This window comes from Charadrius vociferus, unplaced genomic scaffold, assembly GCF_000708025.1.
Source record: "Charadrius vociferus isolate BGI_N301 unplaced genomic scaffold, ASM70802v2 scaffold59, whole genome shotgun sequence".
NCBI lineage: Eukaryota > Metazoa > Chordata > Aves > Charadriiformes > Charadriidae > Charadrius > Charadrius vociferus.
In genome coordinates, this window is record NW_009661371.1 from 1,440,834 (window position 1) to 1,455,801 (window position 14,968).

The window sequence follows — 14,968 nt, forward strand, 5'->3', positions numbered from 1 at the left end:
GTAAGCAGCCGGGGACAGCGTCACTTAGGAGACCTGGGTGAAGAACGATCTCCACAAAGGAGAGGAGATGGAGTTAACTCAATGGGGTTTTTTGTTTAACTCGGTTAATTTTGGTGACAGTGACTGGGGGTTAGGAAGCTAAAATTATTTAAGCCAGCCTCACTGGTGAAGTCAGCCTTTCATGAAGCTAAGAGCTTGACAATATTCTCGTTTCAAGAGGCAAGAACAAACACTAAAAATAAATCAAACAAATTAAATATAAGTAGCTTATAACAGAGTCAAGAAACATAAATATGAAAGAAATTTTTACAGCTAAATACCGTATCTTTTCTGTGAAGAAATTGCTAAAACTGAAATAATACCATGATCATTAGTTACAGCATAACCAGATCACTGGTTGTACTTGAATTAGTTTTGCCACTAAATCACGCAGACAACTGAGTTGTGTTGCTGTTACCAAATTCTGTATTAGATTTCCAGATTTAATAGATGCAGAAGTAGCCAAGTACCTTCTGTCTTCTCAAAATCTAAACTCTTGGTCCGCCTCTGACCTCAGGCTGCTTTGGGCAGCTTCTCTAGAAACATGGCAGCCACGCAGAGGCCTTACTAAACTCTTCTGCTCCCTCAGCGTCCTGCCCACTGATGAAGGCAGCTGCCACAGGAAGAGCTTCTGTAAATACTCATCTCATGGCATGTGTACCAAGTTAACATTCGTTGTATAAATTGCCTCCAACCCTTACAAATGCTAACCAGCAAGGGAAGGCTCTGCTGTTTCCTGACTTGTGAAGATATGACAGTATATAAAAGAAAAGAAGGGCCTTGTACCTCTAAGTATTCAAAAATAGGATATATGTACCAGAAAAAATGTCAAGAAACCGGCGTACAGAACAGTCTTCAGGTAATAAGACCATGTTAAACACAGCAACCAAACACTAGCACTAGAGTATCTTTTAAGAACTTGTTTTATAATGTGTTAGTAACTGAAGGCTTGCAAAGACTTCAGCCCTCATGAAAATTTTCACATGGAAAACCCAACATGCAGTAGATCTGGGAAAAGAAAGAAATAAAACTTCCTCCCCACTCCAAATAACAGAACAATTTCCAATTCCCTAAATCAATCAAGGTCAGAAGTACCATTTCTAAACAAACTCAAACCCATTAATTTAGTAACTGTAGCAAAGTGGGTTTATAATCTTTCACATCCACCCTCACGTTCTAGCTGTGAGGACATCAAGAATTATTCTTCTGTGGACAGCATTTGGTTACAGGTGCTGAAAAGCTCACACGCTGAAATGTAAATCTTAGTTTCTCTTTAACCCCATACAACATGATCTGATTTGCAGTAAAGGATTTACTGTAAGATATCTGCTTGATGAGGGTTTGGCTTAATCCTTAGTGAGAAGTGCTTTTCTGGTTTTACTTTTGGTTTTTTTGGTAGAGACTTTAGGGCTCAGTTTGTTTAAAATAAATTCAAATATCATGTTCACAAAAACTCCACCACTTCAAGCATTACACGAGAATGCTTATACTAACAGAGTAATGTGCAGAAAGGTATTGCATCCAGAGGAAATTTTTGTGTGTGCGTGCCCTAACCGAATTAGTTCTCAAAAAATCAGCACAATTGAGGCACAGAGGTATTCTTAAACCTACTTGGATTGTGTTTGAAGGAATCATCCATATTTCCAGGTATCTAAAGGCATTTATGCCTATCAAAAGACAAAGCTATGTTAATCTGAAATTACAGCTGCCATGTTATGGCAGTGTACTGAATTGTGGACCTCTTTAACATCATTTTACATCAGTAGGTTGGCAAAACTGAATGTCATAATTACCATGGAAGTTTTTCAAAGGTGGCAGCTGATGCACTGCACAGTCCAGTATTAACCTGTATTTCTCACCTCTTTTGGGAGCAAGGAAATGAAGTCTCTTTGAAACTGGGGCTCTATCACTTGCATCATGTGTTTTACTTGTGTTGGTTCACAACTATCAATCAGTTCATCTAAAGCAAGTAATTTCTCTGGTCCACTCCAGCTCTGCAAGGAAAAAAGGAAGAAAAAAAAAAAAAAAAGAATAAGCTTAGTTTAATATACTAGTTTGGTTTATAAGCGCCACTGCTTTGCCAAAAAGGCAAGTTAAGTTTCCTTGTCGACCTATATGCGAGCATCTAAATAGCATATAAAAAGCCAACAAGATAAATGCCCATGTTAATTACACAAAAATGAGAAGTTAATCAACACAAAATATTGAAAATTGCTACATTGATTCATAAGCTAAGAAAGGATTTGTTATACACACACATACAGATTAGCAATTAAATAGATAATAATATTTAATAATAATAATTAAATTAATTAAGCTTCTTTTGAAGTTGATGAAATCTACACACATATTACTGACAATGAAGGGGTTGCAACAGAACACGCTCCCTCTGTGTCTTTCTCCATTGTGCATTCAAGTGAGAGGATAACTTTCAACCTTTGTGTTTCATCACGTAGACCCAAAACTTTAAATGAAACGAGAGGAAAGGAAAGAAAAGAAACTTTCTCTAAAAGCACATTAGCTTACTGCCTGCTTATTACTACAGTACGTCCCTAAGTGACAATGCTGTAATTTCAGAATCCTGGCTATAAACCAACGTATATTTTGCAAGTATCAATTTACACTTGAATAAACAGGGAATTTTGATTGGTAATTTTCTTACTCCACATTTTTACTAACGGGCACCATAAAACGTGAAGATTTTAATAAGGCACTCATCTGAGAGCATAGCAGATTAGCAGCATCATTTGTAGAAATAAATAAATAACTGAATATACTCCACATCTGAAAAACACATCTTAAACTCATCTGTGCTCATCAAAGGGTTTTCATTTGTTACGTGAAAACAATTTAAAGAAAAGAAGAATTTCTACAGGAAAAAAACAATAGCCACCGCTAACTGATGTAGCAACAGAATTAGAGCACAAATAAAGCCTTAGAGAGGAGAGAAAATGAGACATCACCGTTTTTTAGAGCAGATTCACATTCATATTCTTGAATATCTTCTAGAGTGACATTTACAAGTAAATTAGCACATACAAATGATAGCACAGTTTTGGTAAGAGGCTAACTGAAATTAAAAAAAAAGGCAAGATACCTCACAATTAAGATTTCTGTATTAGTCTGCCATGTATCTCAGGACCTTTATTACTCATGCTCTAAGTTTCTGTTCTCTGGATTTGAATCTGACAATTAACTCTGGTGTCCGCAACACTACGACGTTTGCGTATTGTCAAGTTTCTGCAGAACAATGGGGCAAGTGAAGGAGAAGGTGGAACTTTTAACAGTGAACACAAAGCAGATAAACACCCAGCTTCACTCCATGTAGAAAGATCATTGTGTTGCATCATTTCTCCCTAATTAAAATGTCAAACTACTTAGAATGTCAAGAAAAGCATCATTTACCCACACAATGACCCACCTGACTTTCAGGTGACCCCATTCCATCAGTGCGGTGAAAGCAGCTTCAAGCTGCCTTAATTACGGAGTGAGCACCTACCGGGACGGGCGCAGGCGGTGTCTGCCGCCTTGGTCACCCTGGTGACATGCTCTAGCTCTACAGCAAACGTGTGGCAGATACTGGACAGCCCACCCCAACTGGGGAGGGGAAGGAAGTTGCTATGACTTGAGCTTTTCTGCACGCGGTTGGCAATTGGTAAAATGGTCTAAGCCGGCAAGAAAATATTCCCCATCCCCATGTGTGTATGTCGATTGTCACCACATGAGATGAGGGTTTCCGTGTCTCACATCCAGTACCTCAGAATATTGAAAAGAAACAAGAATGTCTCAGCACAAATTGCAGCGGTGCTGGTATAAACAGCTTTTCTTCTACATTTCTTTCAACAGAAACATTTGCATGGCAGAGCAGCTCTCCATAAATCACGCACTGCAGAACTGTTTATCTCACCAACTTTCCAACTGCTGTTTGTTTCATTAACCCAGAGCTTTGCTGGTGTTAGGTACAAACATTTGCAATCTTTAATCTCATCTGTCAGCCACGTTTGAATTTAGGAGAATTAAAAAAATGGAATACCTGTGCTACTTCCTTATAATATAAATTTCCAAGGTCAGTCTACCCTTAATTTATAAGCAACTACATTTATTAAACTAGAACAACTCAACCTGAAGAGCATCAGTTTTTGCCATGGCAAACATTGCTAGCAGTTATGAACATGTTGCTGATTAATAATTTCACTGTATGCTATCTTAATCTCTAACTCTCTCACACTTAGACATTTCTGGTTTTAAAATATACAGATCTGAACAGAAAAGGGAGAAGATTCAAGAATGGGAAAGAGATGCTAATGAATAAAAATAGTACCCTCTTTCATCTGTCCATTCATCGTTAGAGGATGGCTACGGGCGCCTTCCTGAGGCTCTTTTTAAGCAATCAGCTGCTACAAAATGTTTTCTCTAGGACATTGTCCCCTTAGTCTTTCACTTAAGCAAACAAACCTCCAGCTACAGTCGGTAAGGAGTCTCTGAGGGAAATGTTTGCAATGGAAAATTGGGATGAAGCCTTGCCAGATGAACACAACTGTTTGAGTTAACGAAGGCAAGACTAGTAAATTACTGTTTCTGGGCTCCATAGCTTGATCCGTTTGCAAAAAATTTGCGTATAGCACATTGAGCGGAGAGGGGACGAAATAAGTTTGGGGCTTTGATAAGAAACAACAGTGAACAAATGCCGCAGAAGAGAAAGATGAAGAAAATGCGTGCCAAGCAGTCTGCAAAGTCTCAAACGTTGTAGATGACCACAGACGTTTGAGACCGGTGGTGTAGTGTCCAGACACCTTGGATTTCTACCAGGTGATTCCCTTTCGAATTACAGAACCTTGTAAAGAATATACTTTATCTTTAAAATGCATTTCCTTAATTGGTTTTCCTTCTCTTCAAAACTTAAGTTTAATTTTAACGTAAAATTAAAACTTTATAGCTTTTGTTATGGGCAAGGGTTCTGCCAGAAAAGGTAACTCTGGTATTCATTCACCAACCCCTTGGAAAGCCAGCAGGGACTGCCGATACTGCTCGCTGAATGACTTGCGATGCCTAACCAAGCATGCCCCCTCTTCCTTCCCTCTTCCCCAGGGAGGCGTTGGTTTGTCAGCCAAGGCCTTTTGGCTGGTTCATACCATTCCCTCCCTCAGTAACGCAGTTGCTGCGACCACGGCACTACCTACCTGAAAACTATCCCTTCGTTTTCCCCTTTGCTATTATGTTTAAATGTCTGTCTTTTCTTTTTCAGGCATGCAAAACGGCTTTATAATCGGTATAAACAACAGCTTTGCTGCTTCTAGAACGTCCACCTCATCCCTCCTGTCCGACCTGCCACCTATCTTTTCACCATCTTCTGTTTCTGTACCTTCTGCTCTTCCATGATCTATGCTTTTCTATCGCACAGCTCTCCTCTGCTAGCTCCAATTTGTACAATTACAGTTTGTAGCAATTAGATCGTTTTCCTATTATAGGTATATTTAGGACACCTATTTTTTAAAGGGTTTAATTTCAGGGTGCTGCGCTCTGTTACTGAGTTCTGTTCTGTCGTTACAGAGACCTGCAGAAAGGGCTCTTCTGGATCCTGCTTCTGCCTGACTCTTGGATCAGTTACCGAGATCCCTGCCATCCTCCACCGCAAAGGTATCTTGGTCTGGATAAAAATAGCACACAAGCAAAATCCACTGAAAGAAACACCGCTGACATCAGCAAGTAGTTTGTCACAACAGGAGGGGTTCGGGAGCAGCTGGTGCTGATGCCCCCGCGTTAAACCATCTCTAAGACCGAGCCTGGTCCTCTGGGCTGAACATCTGCACCACACATGATGTCAACCTGTCTAGAGGAACAGCGAATGGTTCGGAACCCTACGTTCCCACTATGGGCTTCACGTAGAGTTTCTTTGAAAGGAGACTAGTTTGTACCTATCAAAACTGCCCTGAGACCCAAACCCATGGGAAATAAATAGGGACGGTCAGGAGATCTGCTTCAAGTCTGCACTATTCCTCTGAAACGAATCGATAATGCTGGTATGGCCAAAAGGGGATGTGGTTGTAATGTGCATCTTCCCCGTTCTGTGCGTAGGGGCTGCACAGAAACACCAAGCCCTCGACCCGGTCCCACAAGATACAGAGCAGAAAATGCTGCAGCGCTGGTTATGATACAATCTTTCCCGCCTGCTTCACTTCACGTAAGAGGTGGACTACTCGGTCGCGCATTTAGGCATTCATGAGCATCTTTGGAAGAATAAGAAGCAGAGAATGGTAAGCAATTTGAATTAAGGTGGCTTAGCCCACTATGCATGTAAAAGCAGGGATCAGTACTCTTGCGAGCCAGAAATGGCAAAAGCATTTTGGAAGTTATCTAAACTGCCGACAAAAAAAAAATGCTTCCAATTTTAGGTAAAATAATAGCATTCACTAGTTACTCAAAGTGATTGCCTATACTGTGGATGGAACAACTTTTCAACATCAACACTCCAAGAAAATGCAAATTTTTTTTATCACATTACTTAAAACAAAACCCAACACTAAGTATGTGAAGTAGGAAGAATGAAGAGAGAGAACTTAATATTTAAAGCAGGACCATCTTTGACTGAACTTTGCATGCAGCTGTTTTTTTTTTTGTCCCCCCTGTGGCAAGCAATTTGGTAACTTTAAAAATATATCCTGGTTCAAATAAAATTAAGTTTCTTGTAAAAGAAAAAAAATCTTGTGAAGATACACTCGGGCCCCGAGTTTTAAAAATCTTACAGTGGATATTAAAAAGACCTGAAACTAAGAGCCACTGCAAAACAGAACAAATAGGCCTTTAAGAAATTAAATGGTTTGAACCTATCAAAATGCTGTTCTATTTTTCTTTCCAGACTAACATTTCATTGAAACCAGTAAACATCTTCATTTTTAAAAGGAAAGTGCAACTACCCTTCCAACTGTTTCTCCTTTCTGCATTAGTTTTTTGTCACTTTCAAAATGAAAGGCTTAGATCAACTATCAAACATAACAGCAGCAGTAACATCTACAACATTAATTTGAAAGAAAAAACCTTAAAGGCCATCTTAAATTTTCTTAATATTTGAAGAGAAGTCTTGCTTTTTAGTTTGACAAGATAACACAGGAGAACGACTGAAGGCCAATGTACAGGTGAGAGACCTCAAAATACCCGAGTATCACTTGTTACTGCCAGCTCCTATGCCAAAGGACAGCGCTACCTTGAAAGAGTACCTATGTCCAACTAACGTGCCCCTGGAAATTTAGCTTTAAAATTAATTGGAAATATATTTTCATATAAAATAAGACAGCGCTATTCAGCAGGCTTAGCAAGCATAGAGTACATAAAGGAAAGCCCTCCCTTTTCTGTTTCTGTACAGGAAAAACTTCGTATTGCAAGCGTGATGCTACACGTGCCGTTTAATTTGGGCAGAGCCTGCTCCCCTTACTTTGAGAATGTGCGCTTATCACTTGACTGTTTAAGACTTGCCCCTGTCCTAAAATTCACGTGGAAAATAAGCCCACAGAAAATGAGGCACCTTGGCATCAGCCAAGGAGATGCAGCACTGAGATGCAGCTATGTGACTTTGAAAGCTTTTGGTTCTAAAACAAGGGACTCCCTTTTGTGAAAACAGTAAAAACTACCAGTGACAGAAGTGATCAATAAGTGCTACTCGATGATCTCCAGTTATGAGAGAGAGGCCTCTTTCTCTCTCTCTCAAGAGTGTAGATCAGCATTTAGGAATTTAGTACTGCAACTAAGTATTTTGAAAAGTATCTAATTATGTATTTATTAAAAGCATGATTTCTACATTACTAACCCCAAATTTGGGACCCTAAAATAATAACAACCTCACTATAGGCAAAATTTCCACGGGTTTACAGACTTCTTTTCCTTATTCTGACCAAACAGGTGATAACATTGCTTTTACTGTCAAGCGTGTTTGCACTGCTCTCTCAAACATTTCAGCCTTTCATAATCTTTTTTTTAAAAACATGTAACTATTGATAACTAGCAATCCCATGTGAGAAAATAAACATTGTGCATTGTAGATAACAAAACAGCTCCTGTTGGTACAAAGGCTTTAACATTACAAAATGTTAAAATACAATGTAGTCTCACATTATCATATATACAAAGTACCCTTCAAATATGATTCTTAGTGGTTAAAAAGACATAATTCTACGAACAGTCTCAAAAAAGATACACCACAATAATTAAATGTGAATATTTTTAAGAAACTGAATGATGTGTACAAGAATATCTCAATTCCAAACTTCCACTGTTTTAAGCAGATTATAAATGTGTAAAACTAAAGAAGGAAGGAGTTCTACATTATTATTTTAATGTTCAGAACTGACAGTGATTGAGATCAATGGTATTATGTGGCAGCATGAATCAAGCCAAAAGCACGCTTCTGCCTGCAAAATTGCATGCTCGCTACTGTATCTCCAATATTGCTCTTCTATCTTCGCCTGTTGTAGTAATTGAAACAATGCCTGTATTAGTTAGTTACTCCTTTTGAAAATGTTTTTAGAAGTAACAGTTTATTCATCAAGATACGAAGACATAATATTTCCATTTCTCAAAGCAATGACTAGGACTCATCCCCGCTTCTTAAAATTACAGAGCAAACCTGTACAGCAAAGAGATCTCCGTGCTCCAGGCTATGGAACGGGAGCAGAGGCCTGCCCCAAACTCTCTTTGTACTAACGTACACAAAATCTGCTTAGGTGCTAAGCAGATCTGCAGATCGGCGTCCGCACACATTTCAGTTTCGATGCGTGCAAGCGGTGCAGACCGCTGTCCTTCACACCTTTTCTTTCATCAGATTGAGTTTTAGGCATTGCTGAAGGCTGTTGGAAAGATACAGAAAACCTCTTTCCCCTCTCCGCTCAGCTGTGCACGCGTGGACTGGCTCACATTGTGTTCAGTATATGAAGATCAGGAAAAATACACAGTGTTTCCTTTTCGGCTATTTTTGCTAAACTTTTCTTTCTATTCTTAACGACAAATTTAGTGCTATACCTGCACTGAAGCAAACCATGCACTAACGCTCACTAGTCTCCAAGCGAAAATGTCTCCAGTTAGCTTGAGGCCATGGAGGCAGCCGCTACACGCTGGACAGACTTTGCAGAAAATGGGAAAGCATCAAACAGGAAGGGTTATTTTATTAAGAAACCAGAGAAAGCAGTTATTTGTTTGTGAATCTCGCTACAGTAACTAGCTGAAACAGGGAACAACAATTCCTTAAAGTTGATGCCCATTTGGTTTTGCAGCAGTACACAATATCAATGACAGAGACGTTCTGGGATGTACCGGGGGGACTGCCTTTACTGAAGCAGCCTTTTACGAAAACCATGGAGGGAAGCTGCTGCAGATGTTTATTTCTCTAAGCACCGCTTACCTGAAACATTTTCAGCCATTCCTGAAGGCCCGTCGGTGGCTGCACAGATGTAATGCGGCGACGTTGCTGTCCCTGGCCATTGGCTGCCCTCAGGTCCCCAAAAGTAGTAGGTGTGGCAGAGCATGGCACCAGCCCCGTAGTACTACGATACAAAGAAAAAGTGATAGTCCCGTGTAAAAAAATAGGGAATATTTAGAAGTCTACTGCAGAAACAGAAATCTAGTACAGAAGTTGCAACTATTACTTAAACTTCATGCAAGAGCACTAACATAAAAAATTGTTCCACTGGGCACTCAAGGGGTCAGTTCCCTCGCTTTCATAAATCTGCCTGTTTCCACCACTGCAGTACTTTTCCTCCAGCTGGGGGTGGGGGGGGTGGGGAAGGGGATCACCTTCAACAGCTGAAAAATTACCACTCCGTTAATCGAGCAGCAGGTTGTCTATAAAGATGCAGGTTTATATATTCCTTTCCTTGCCAGAGTATTTCCTTTCCTTCTGGGCTGCAGTTGTGCCTTCTGACTGGTGATGTAGGAAGCCAGAGCTCAGAGTCTCACCTGCATGTGAAATGTGCTGGTGCCGCTTCATCGCCAAACAGAAATAAAATATATCTATTTTTAGCTCTTAATATATTTTGTTGACAAAGAGCTGGTAATACCAAGCAGTTCTAGTGGCTTAGTGGTTTGCAACTGCGCTTTGAAATACTCTATACAGTATTTTAAAGTTTGTGCGTTGATGGAGTGACACAGGCATTAAAGGGGGGGTGAGGTGAAGAGGGAAAAGGAGCCAAAGGTGCTCCCTGAACTACAGTTTGATTTTTTTCACTCTGACATGTTAAAAACCAGCTCATTCATATGGGATGGAGCTTTTAAAAGAGCTGGGATTAAGCTGCTATTGTAGGAGTCTAAAGAAATACAGCTGACTGGGTTTTCCTTTTTTCCCCTTTTTTTAACATAATGTAAAGTACTTCGTTCACAGAATATCAAAGTTGTATTCCCTAGCAGGAAATTTGGAACTCCAGTAGTGTTTGCACAAGCATGGAAATTTTAAATACAGTGTGGGACTCCAAAACCCGCTTTGCTTTTGTGTATGATAAATCCAGCTTTTTGGTAATGAGCTTTGGGGTTTTACTGACTTTTCAATGGCTGCAGGAATAGCTTCAAATGATGCAAGGCAAGTTCCTTTCAATATTTATCTCATCATAATCTACAAATATTTCACTCTACTCTTCCTTGTTCTGAAGGACAATCATAGCACGTCCTAACATTTACCCAAACTGGTGAAGAGAAGTAAAGATTGGTTTGAATGGGCTTATTTTCAACTGTTAATTTTACTGAGTAATAACAGAAACAGAAGCGGATATAGAAAAGCTGTTTCACAGATGAAGGATCCCCTTAATGACATCAGTTTACTGGTTTTACCTGTTACATGCAAAGAAAGTTCATCAGGCCTGTCAATTTTAGAAAGTGTCTGATCCTAGGGAAAATGGAAACGAGCAGGCACAAGAACTGCATCATTTGCCTAAATATTATTCAATAAAATATAATCAAACAGTTTAAAAAAGAAAGGACTGGAGGTTATTTAAGGATTCCTTTAAGCCAATAATGACTCAAAATCCAAGCAATGTCAATTGAAAGTATTTTTAAAATAAAATCTGGTTTTACAGCTTACTCATTCTCATAACCTGTAGATATCCAGCAGAAGGCCTGTCATTTAAGGTCCAAAATAAGGCTCTTAAAATTGGCTTATATTGGATCTGAGCAATACGTAGCCTTCAGCTTGCCCCAGAAGAACAGTTATACTTTAATTTCTTCTGCTGTAAACTGGTTCTCAGTCAAAAACAGTTATTCAAAACAGGATCTGAAAGCCTCTCTCCTTTGACCGGAGATTACACCGCATCATTTTTCTTCGTGCTTTATTTTTCCTGTATGTTCTCATTCCCCTGAAACAGCCAGTCAGGTTTCTGTGGAAGCTGGACAAGTTCAGTGGTTCCTCTGAATCCAACAGCTGCACTTGACAAAAAGTGCACTTTTTTTGTCGCTGAACTGTTTACTCTAACAGCAGGGCAGAGAACGGTGTGTCACGTGGAGAACTGGTGGCCAACAAGAGTGTTCTTCATTAGACTGATTGAGAAACCTGGAGAAGCTACCAACTTGAGAGGGATGTGGAACTGCAACACGTGCTTCTCAGCAACAAGACATCACCTCTTTTCCTCTACTGCAGCGTTTACACATCTGAAAAGCAACCCTGGAGCCTGTTTCCCCACACTATCCTAACTTTTCACTCATCACCTGATAAACCTCTTAAAGGAAGACAAATAAAATATGAATCACTTTGGAAAGATCCATCAGCGACTGAATGCTACTCCAGCGCGTTCAAAAGAAATAACATCCCCAGGCAGTTTTGGGAGGCAAGCGCAATGCTTGTGATGCTTATTACAGAGAAAAAAAAAAAAAAAAAAGGTAAAATGGTGTAAATTCAAACAGGATGGGAAGCAGCGTGACATCCAAGCACAATTGTTATGGCAACTATACAGTCAGAACTGCAGTTGTAAGGCGTGCACCCAGGGCCCTGCTCTACCACTGCTTCTCGCGCTCGGGAGTGCTTTACCCCACAAAGCATCTGACCGGAACAGCAGCAGCTACTGGTGTGATCTGGTACCATTTAGGAGTAGTCAGGAAGCAGACTAGAACCCGTAATAATTTCATGTTGTGGATAACAAGTACGTGTGTGTTCCTGTTAAGATCAGATGGTCTGCTCTGCCTACATAAATTTCCATTCCTGTTACCATAGCAAAGTGATACATTTGATCACGGTTTGTAATAGTCTTAGGGGGTTATCATTATGTCCCTTTTTAAAAACCTGATTGATTTTATTCCCAGGAATGCTTCAGCCCTCAAAAAGTCTCAAAGTAAATGGGCTATATTTAGGATGAAACACAAATCTCAACCGAAGAAATGCAAGTCTGGGTACTTCATTAAAACTCGTCTTCAGTTCACGCAATTTAAATTAGCTAAGCAATATACAAATACTGATACCACCCTTCCTTTGCTTTGCAGTGGTTTAACATTAAGAGGAGCCACGAATCAGGACTAGCAATTGGAAAGACGGGATATATGCGAGAATCAGGATCCAGCGGTCTGTTACTGCATTTAATTACCTTGTGTATTCTGAGACTTTGCAGGGTTTCTTTCCCAGAGAGAAAGAACGGACCTCGGAGCCATGGTCCAACTTTCTCTTCATCTGCAAGGTGAGGGAAAAGAGTAACAACAGGGATTTAGTTACATGACCAGCCTTACTTGCGCACACTTCAGAAAAATTAATCAATTTTTACCTTTTACTTTAATATTGAATTTCAACAAAGTTGACACAAGATGATTTAAAGCAACATTTTAGTTTCTAGCTTCAACAATATTGGATACATGTTTTACATGGTGCGTGCACACATCCTTGCTGTTCTGGGGTCCAAAACCTATTGGAATGACATCCTTTCAATTTCAAAATTTCAAATGTTAAAAAGCCTGCAGAACTCGTGTGTTAGTTTATTTACTAAACTGCTCTCTCTGTGTTCTCCTGGGAGGGGAGGGAAAGAACTAAACCAAGTCCCTTCAGTCTTTGTGTTCAGGTTCACTGCTAAGAGTCTCGTGGAAATGGTTAAATTTTAAGTAGCCTATCTACATAATAAACCAAATATTCATTTTAGGGCCTAAAAAAAGAAATAATTCAAATACATTTTTTCGTTTGTTTACTGTTTTAAAGTTGTACAATTGAAAACATTTATAAAACTGCAGTAAAACTGACCGACAGATTAACCGTCATTTTTACAAGATGGGTAAGGATGAAAAACACTAAACCTCAGTCTTGAATGTCACCCCCAATTAGATATGATCAAAACCAAATAATGAGCAGGGCAGCTGCTAAAAGGGGAAGCCAGTCTGCAAAAAATACCAAAGAGACGGAAACCAGTGAAAGCCATATTTATCCAGTCAGACAAATAAAGATTACTTTCTACATATTTGGGTAATCTTTAACCACAGGCTTTGGACTCAATGAGCCGCATGTATGCCAAATGCAATTTTGGAGTTTTTTGTTGGTTTTCTTTTTTTAAGATGTGATACGCTAAAACACTTTAGCCAGCAGGACGTTCACTGCTGTTTACAACTGTGAGCTGCAAAATGCATAAACTACCTGTGTAACAATTCTGGCTTTAGTTTGGCCATTTGCTCCCTTTCTTCAAATTTTCATATTTAAGATACAGTTTAAAAGTTGGCATCTTTCCTACACCACTGATTTGATCTTTTTAAATGCTGCATTATAACACAGTTATTTAACCATTTACTGCATTGGGCTACCTGCCTAAAAACAAAACACTAAAAAACCAACAGGATTCTCTAAAGCTTATGATCCGTATACTTCTGTTGGTTTTATTTTTTTACTTTAAAATATCTCTATGGCTTTCCCTAAAAACAGTCTCTGAAGATCTTATGTTTTGCTTCATTAGTCATTACAAAGGAGAGCTAAGTAAGGTTAACTAGTCTCATTTTTACAGTACCAGCTATAAGGCAACCAGAAGAGCTCGCCTCGTAGCCGTGCTTTCTTGCCCGTGCCTCACATGGGACACTCCACAGCATTTCACCAGACAAGCGTTCAGCCAGAACCGCCCCGAGTGCTGCCGAACCACCAACCTCACCCTGGCCGCTTCCCCACGCCCCAGGAAGAGCAGCCCCCCGCGCTTCCCCCAAGAAAACCAGTTGTAAGCATCACTGCAAAATAACGAATACCATCTTTTATCGCCGTGCTAGACGAGCGAGCCATCAAAATTACTGGGAGCACACAGGAGATGTTTGAGCATGAATTTCAGTATTTGCTGATAGACTTTTCAGAAAGGATTCCTCCTGTTCAAGGGAAATTTCTATTTCCAGCTTGCCTATCTGAGAGGTTATCATCATCATATTCCTCTTCTGCTTCTCCTATGAGGGAGATGCAGCTTTCCAAAAGAAAAGCTCACCTTAAAAATAACAAGTATGAAGACTGCAGTAGAATAAGCAGCTATAGTGATTTACTCTTTTGCATTAGCAAAGAAAACAATATGCAGTTCTCCATACTGTTGCCTAATAACGATTTCACCCGTTTCTTTTGATAAGGGTTTTTTTTTAGGGAACTTTCTCATGGGGTCCCCCACACAGTTGGACTTTCAGCATCTCAGAAGGCGCTAAGTAAATACACAGTCAAAAATGTCGTTTACCATACGAAGAAGATAAAACTTTCTCTACAGCAGAGAGGTCTAGCGACAAGATTTAGACATCACTAAGCTATCGGTATAGCTGAAAAACAGAAACCACCGAGCAAACCTCCCCCGTAAATATTTATCCCGTCGCTAAGAAAACACAACTCCTTTAGACAACGATTATTCACCCCAATAATTGAGACTGCGGTATATTATAAAAAAAAAAAAAAAAGAAAGGGCAGCAAACTGTGTTCCGCATCCCCACCCGCCGCCGAGGGCTGGCAGCTCTCCCCGGCAGCACACACTGCAGCGACAGC

At 39.8% G+C, this 14,968-nt stretch overlaps 1 protein-coding gene across 1 annotated transcript in view; it reads right to left on the bottom strand.

Annotated features, from left to right (window-relative positions):
- The window catches only part of FBXW7 (F-box and WD repeat domain containing 7, E3 ubiquitin protein ligase), a 106,371-nt gene that overhangs the window by 17,133 nt on the left and 74,270 nt on the right, over window positions 1-14,968 (bottom strand). The window contains 3 exon segments of the mRNA XM_009893682.1: window positions 1,899-2,033; window positions 9,428-9,569; window positions 12,585-12,667. Of these exon segments, the coding sequence (XP_009891984.1) occupies window positions 1,899-2,033; window positions 9,428-9,569; window positions 12,585-12,667 (360 nt within the window).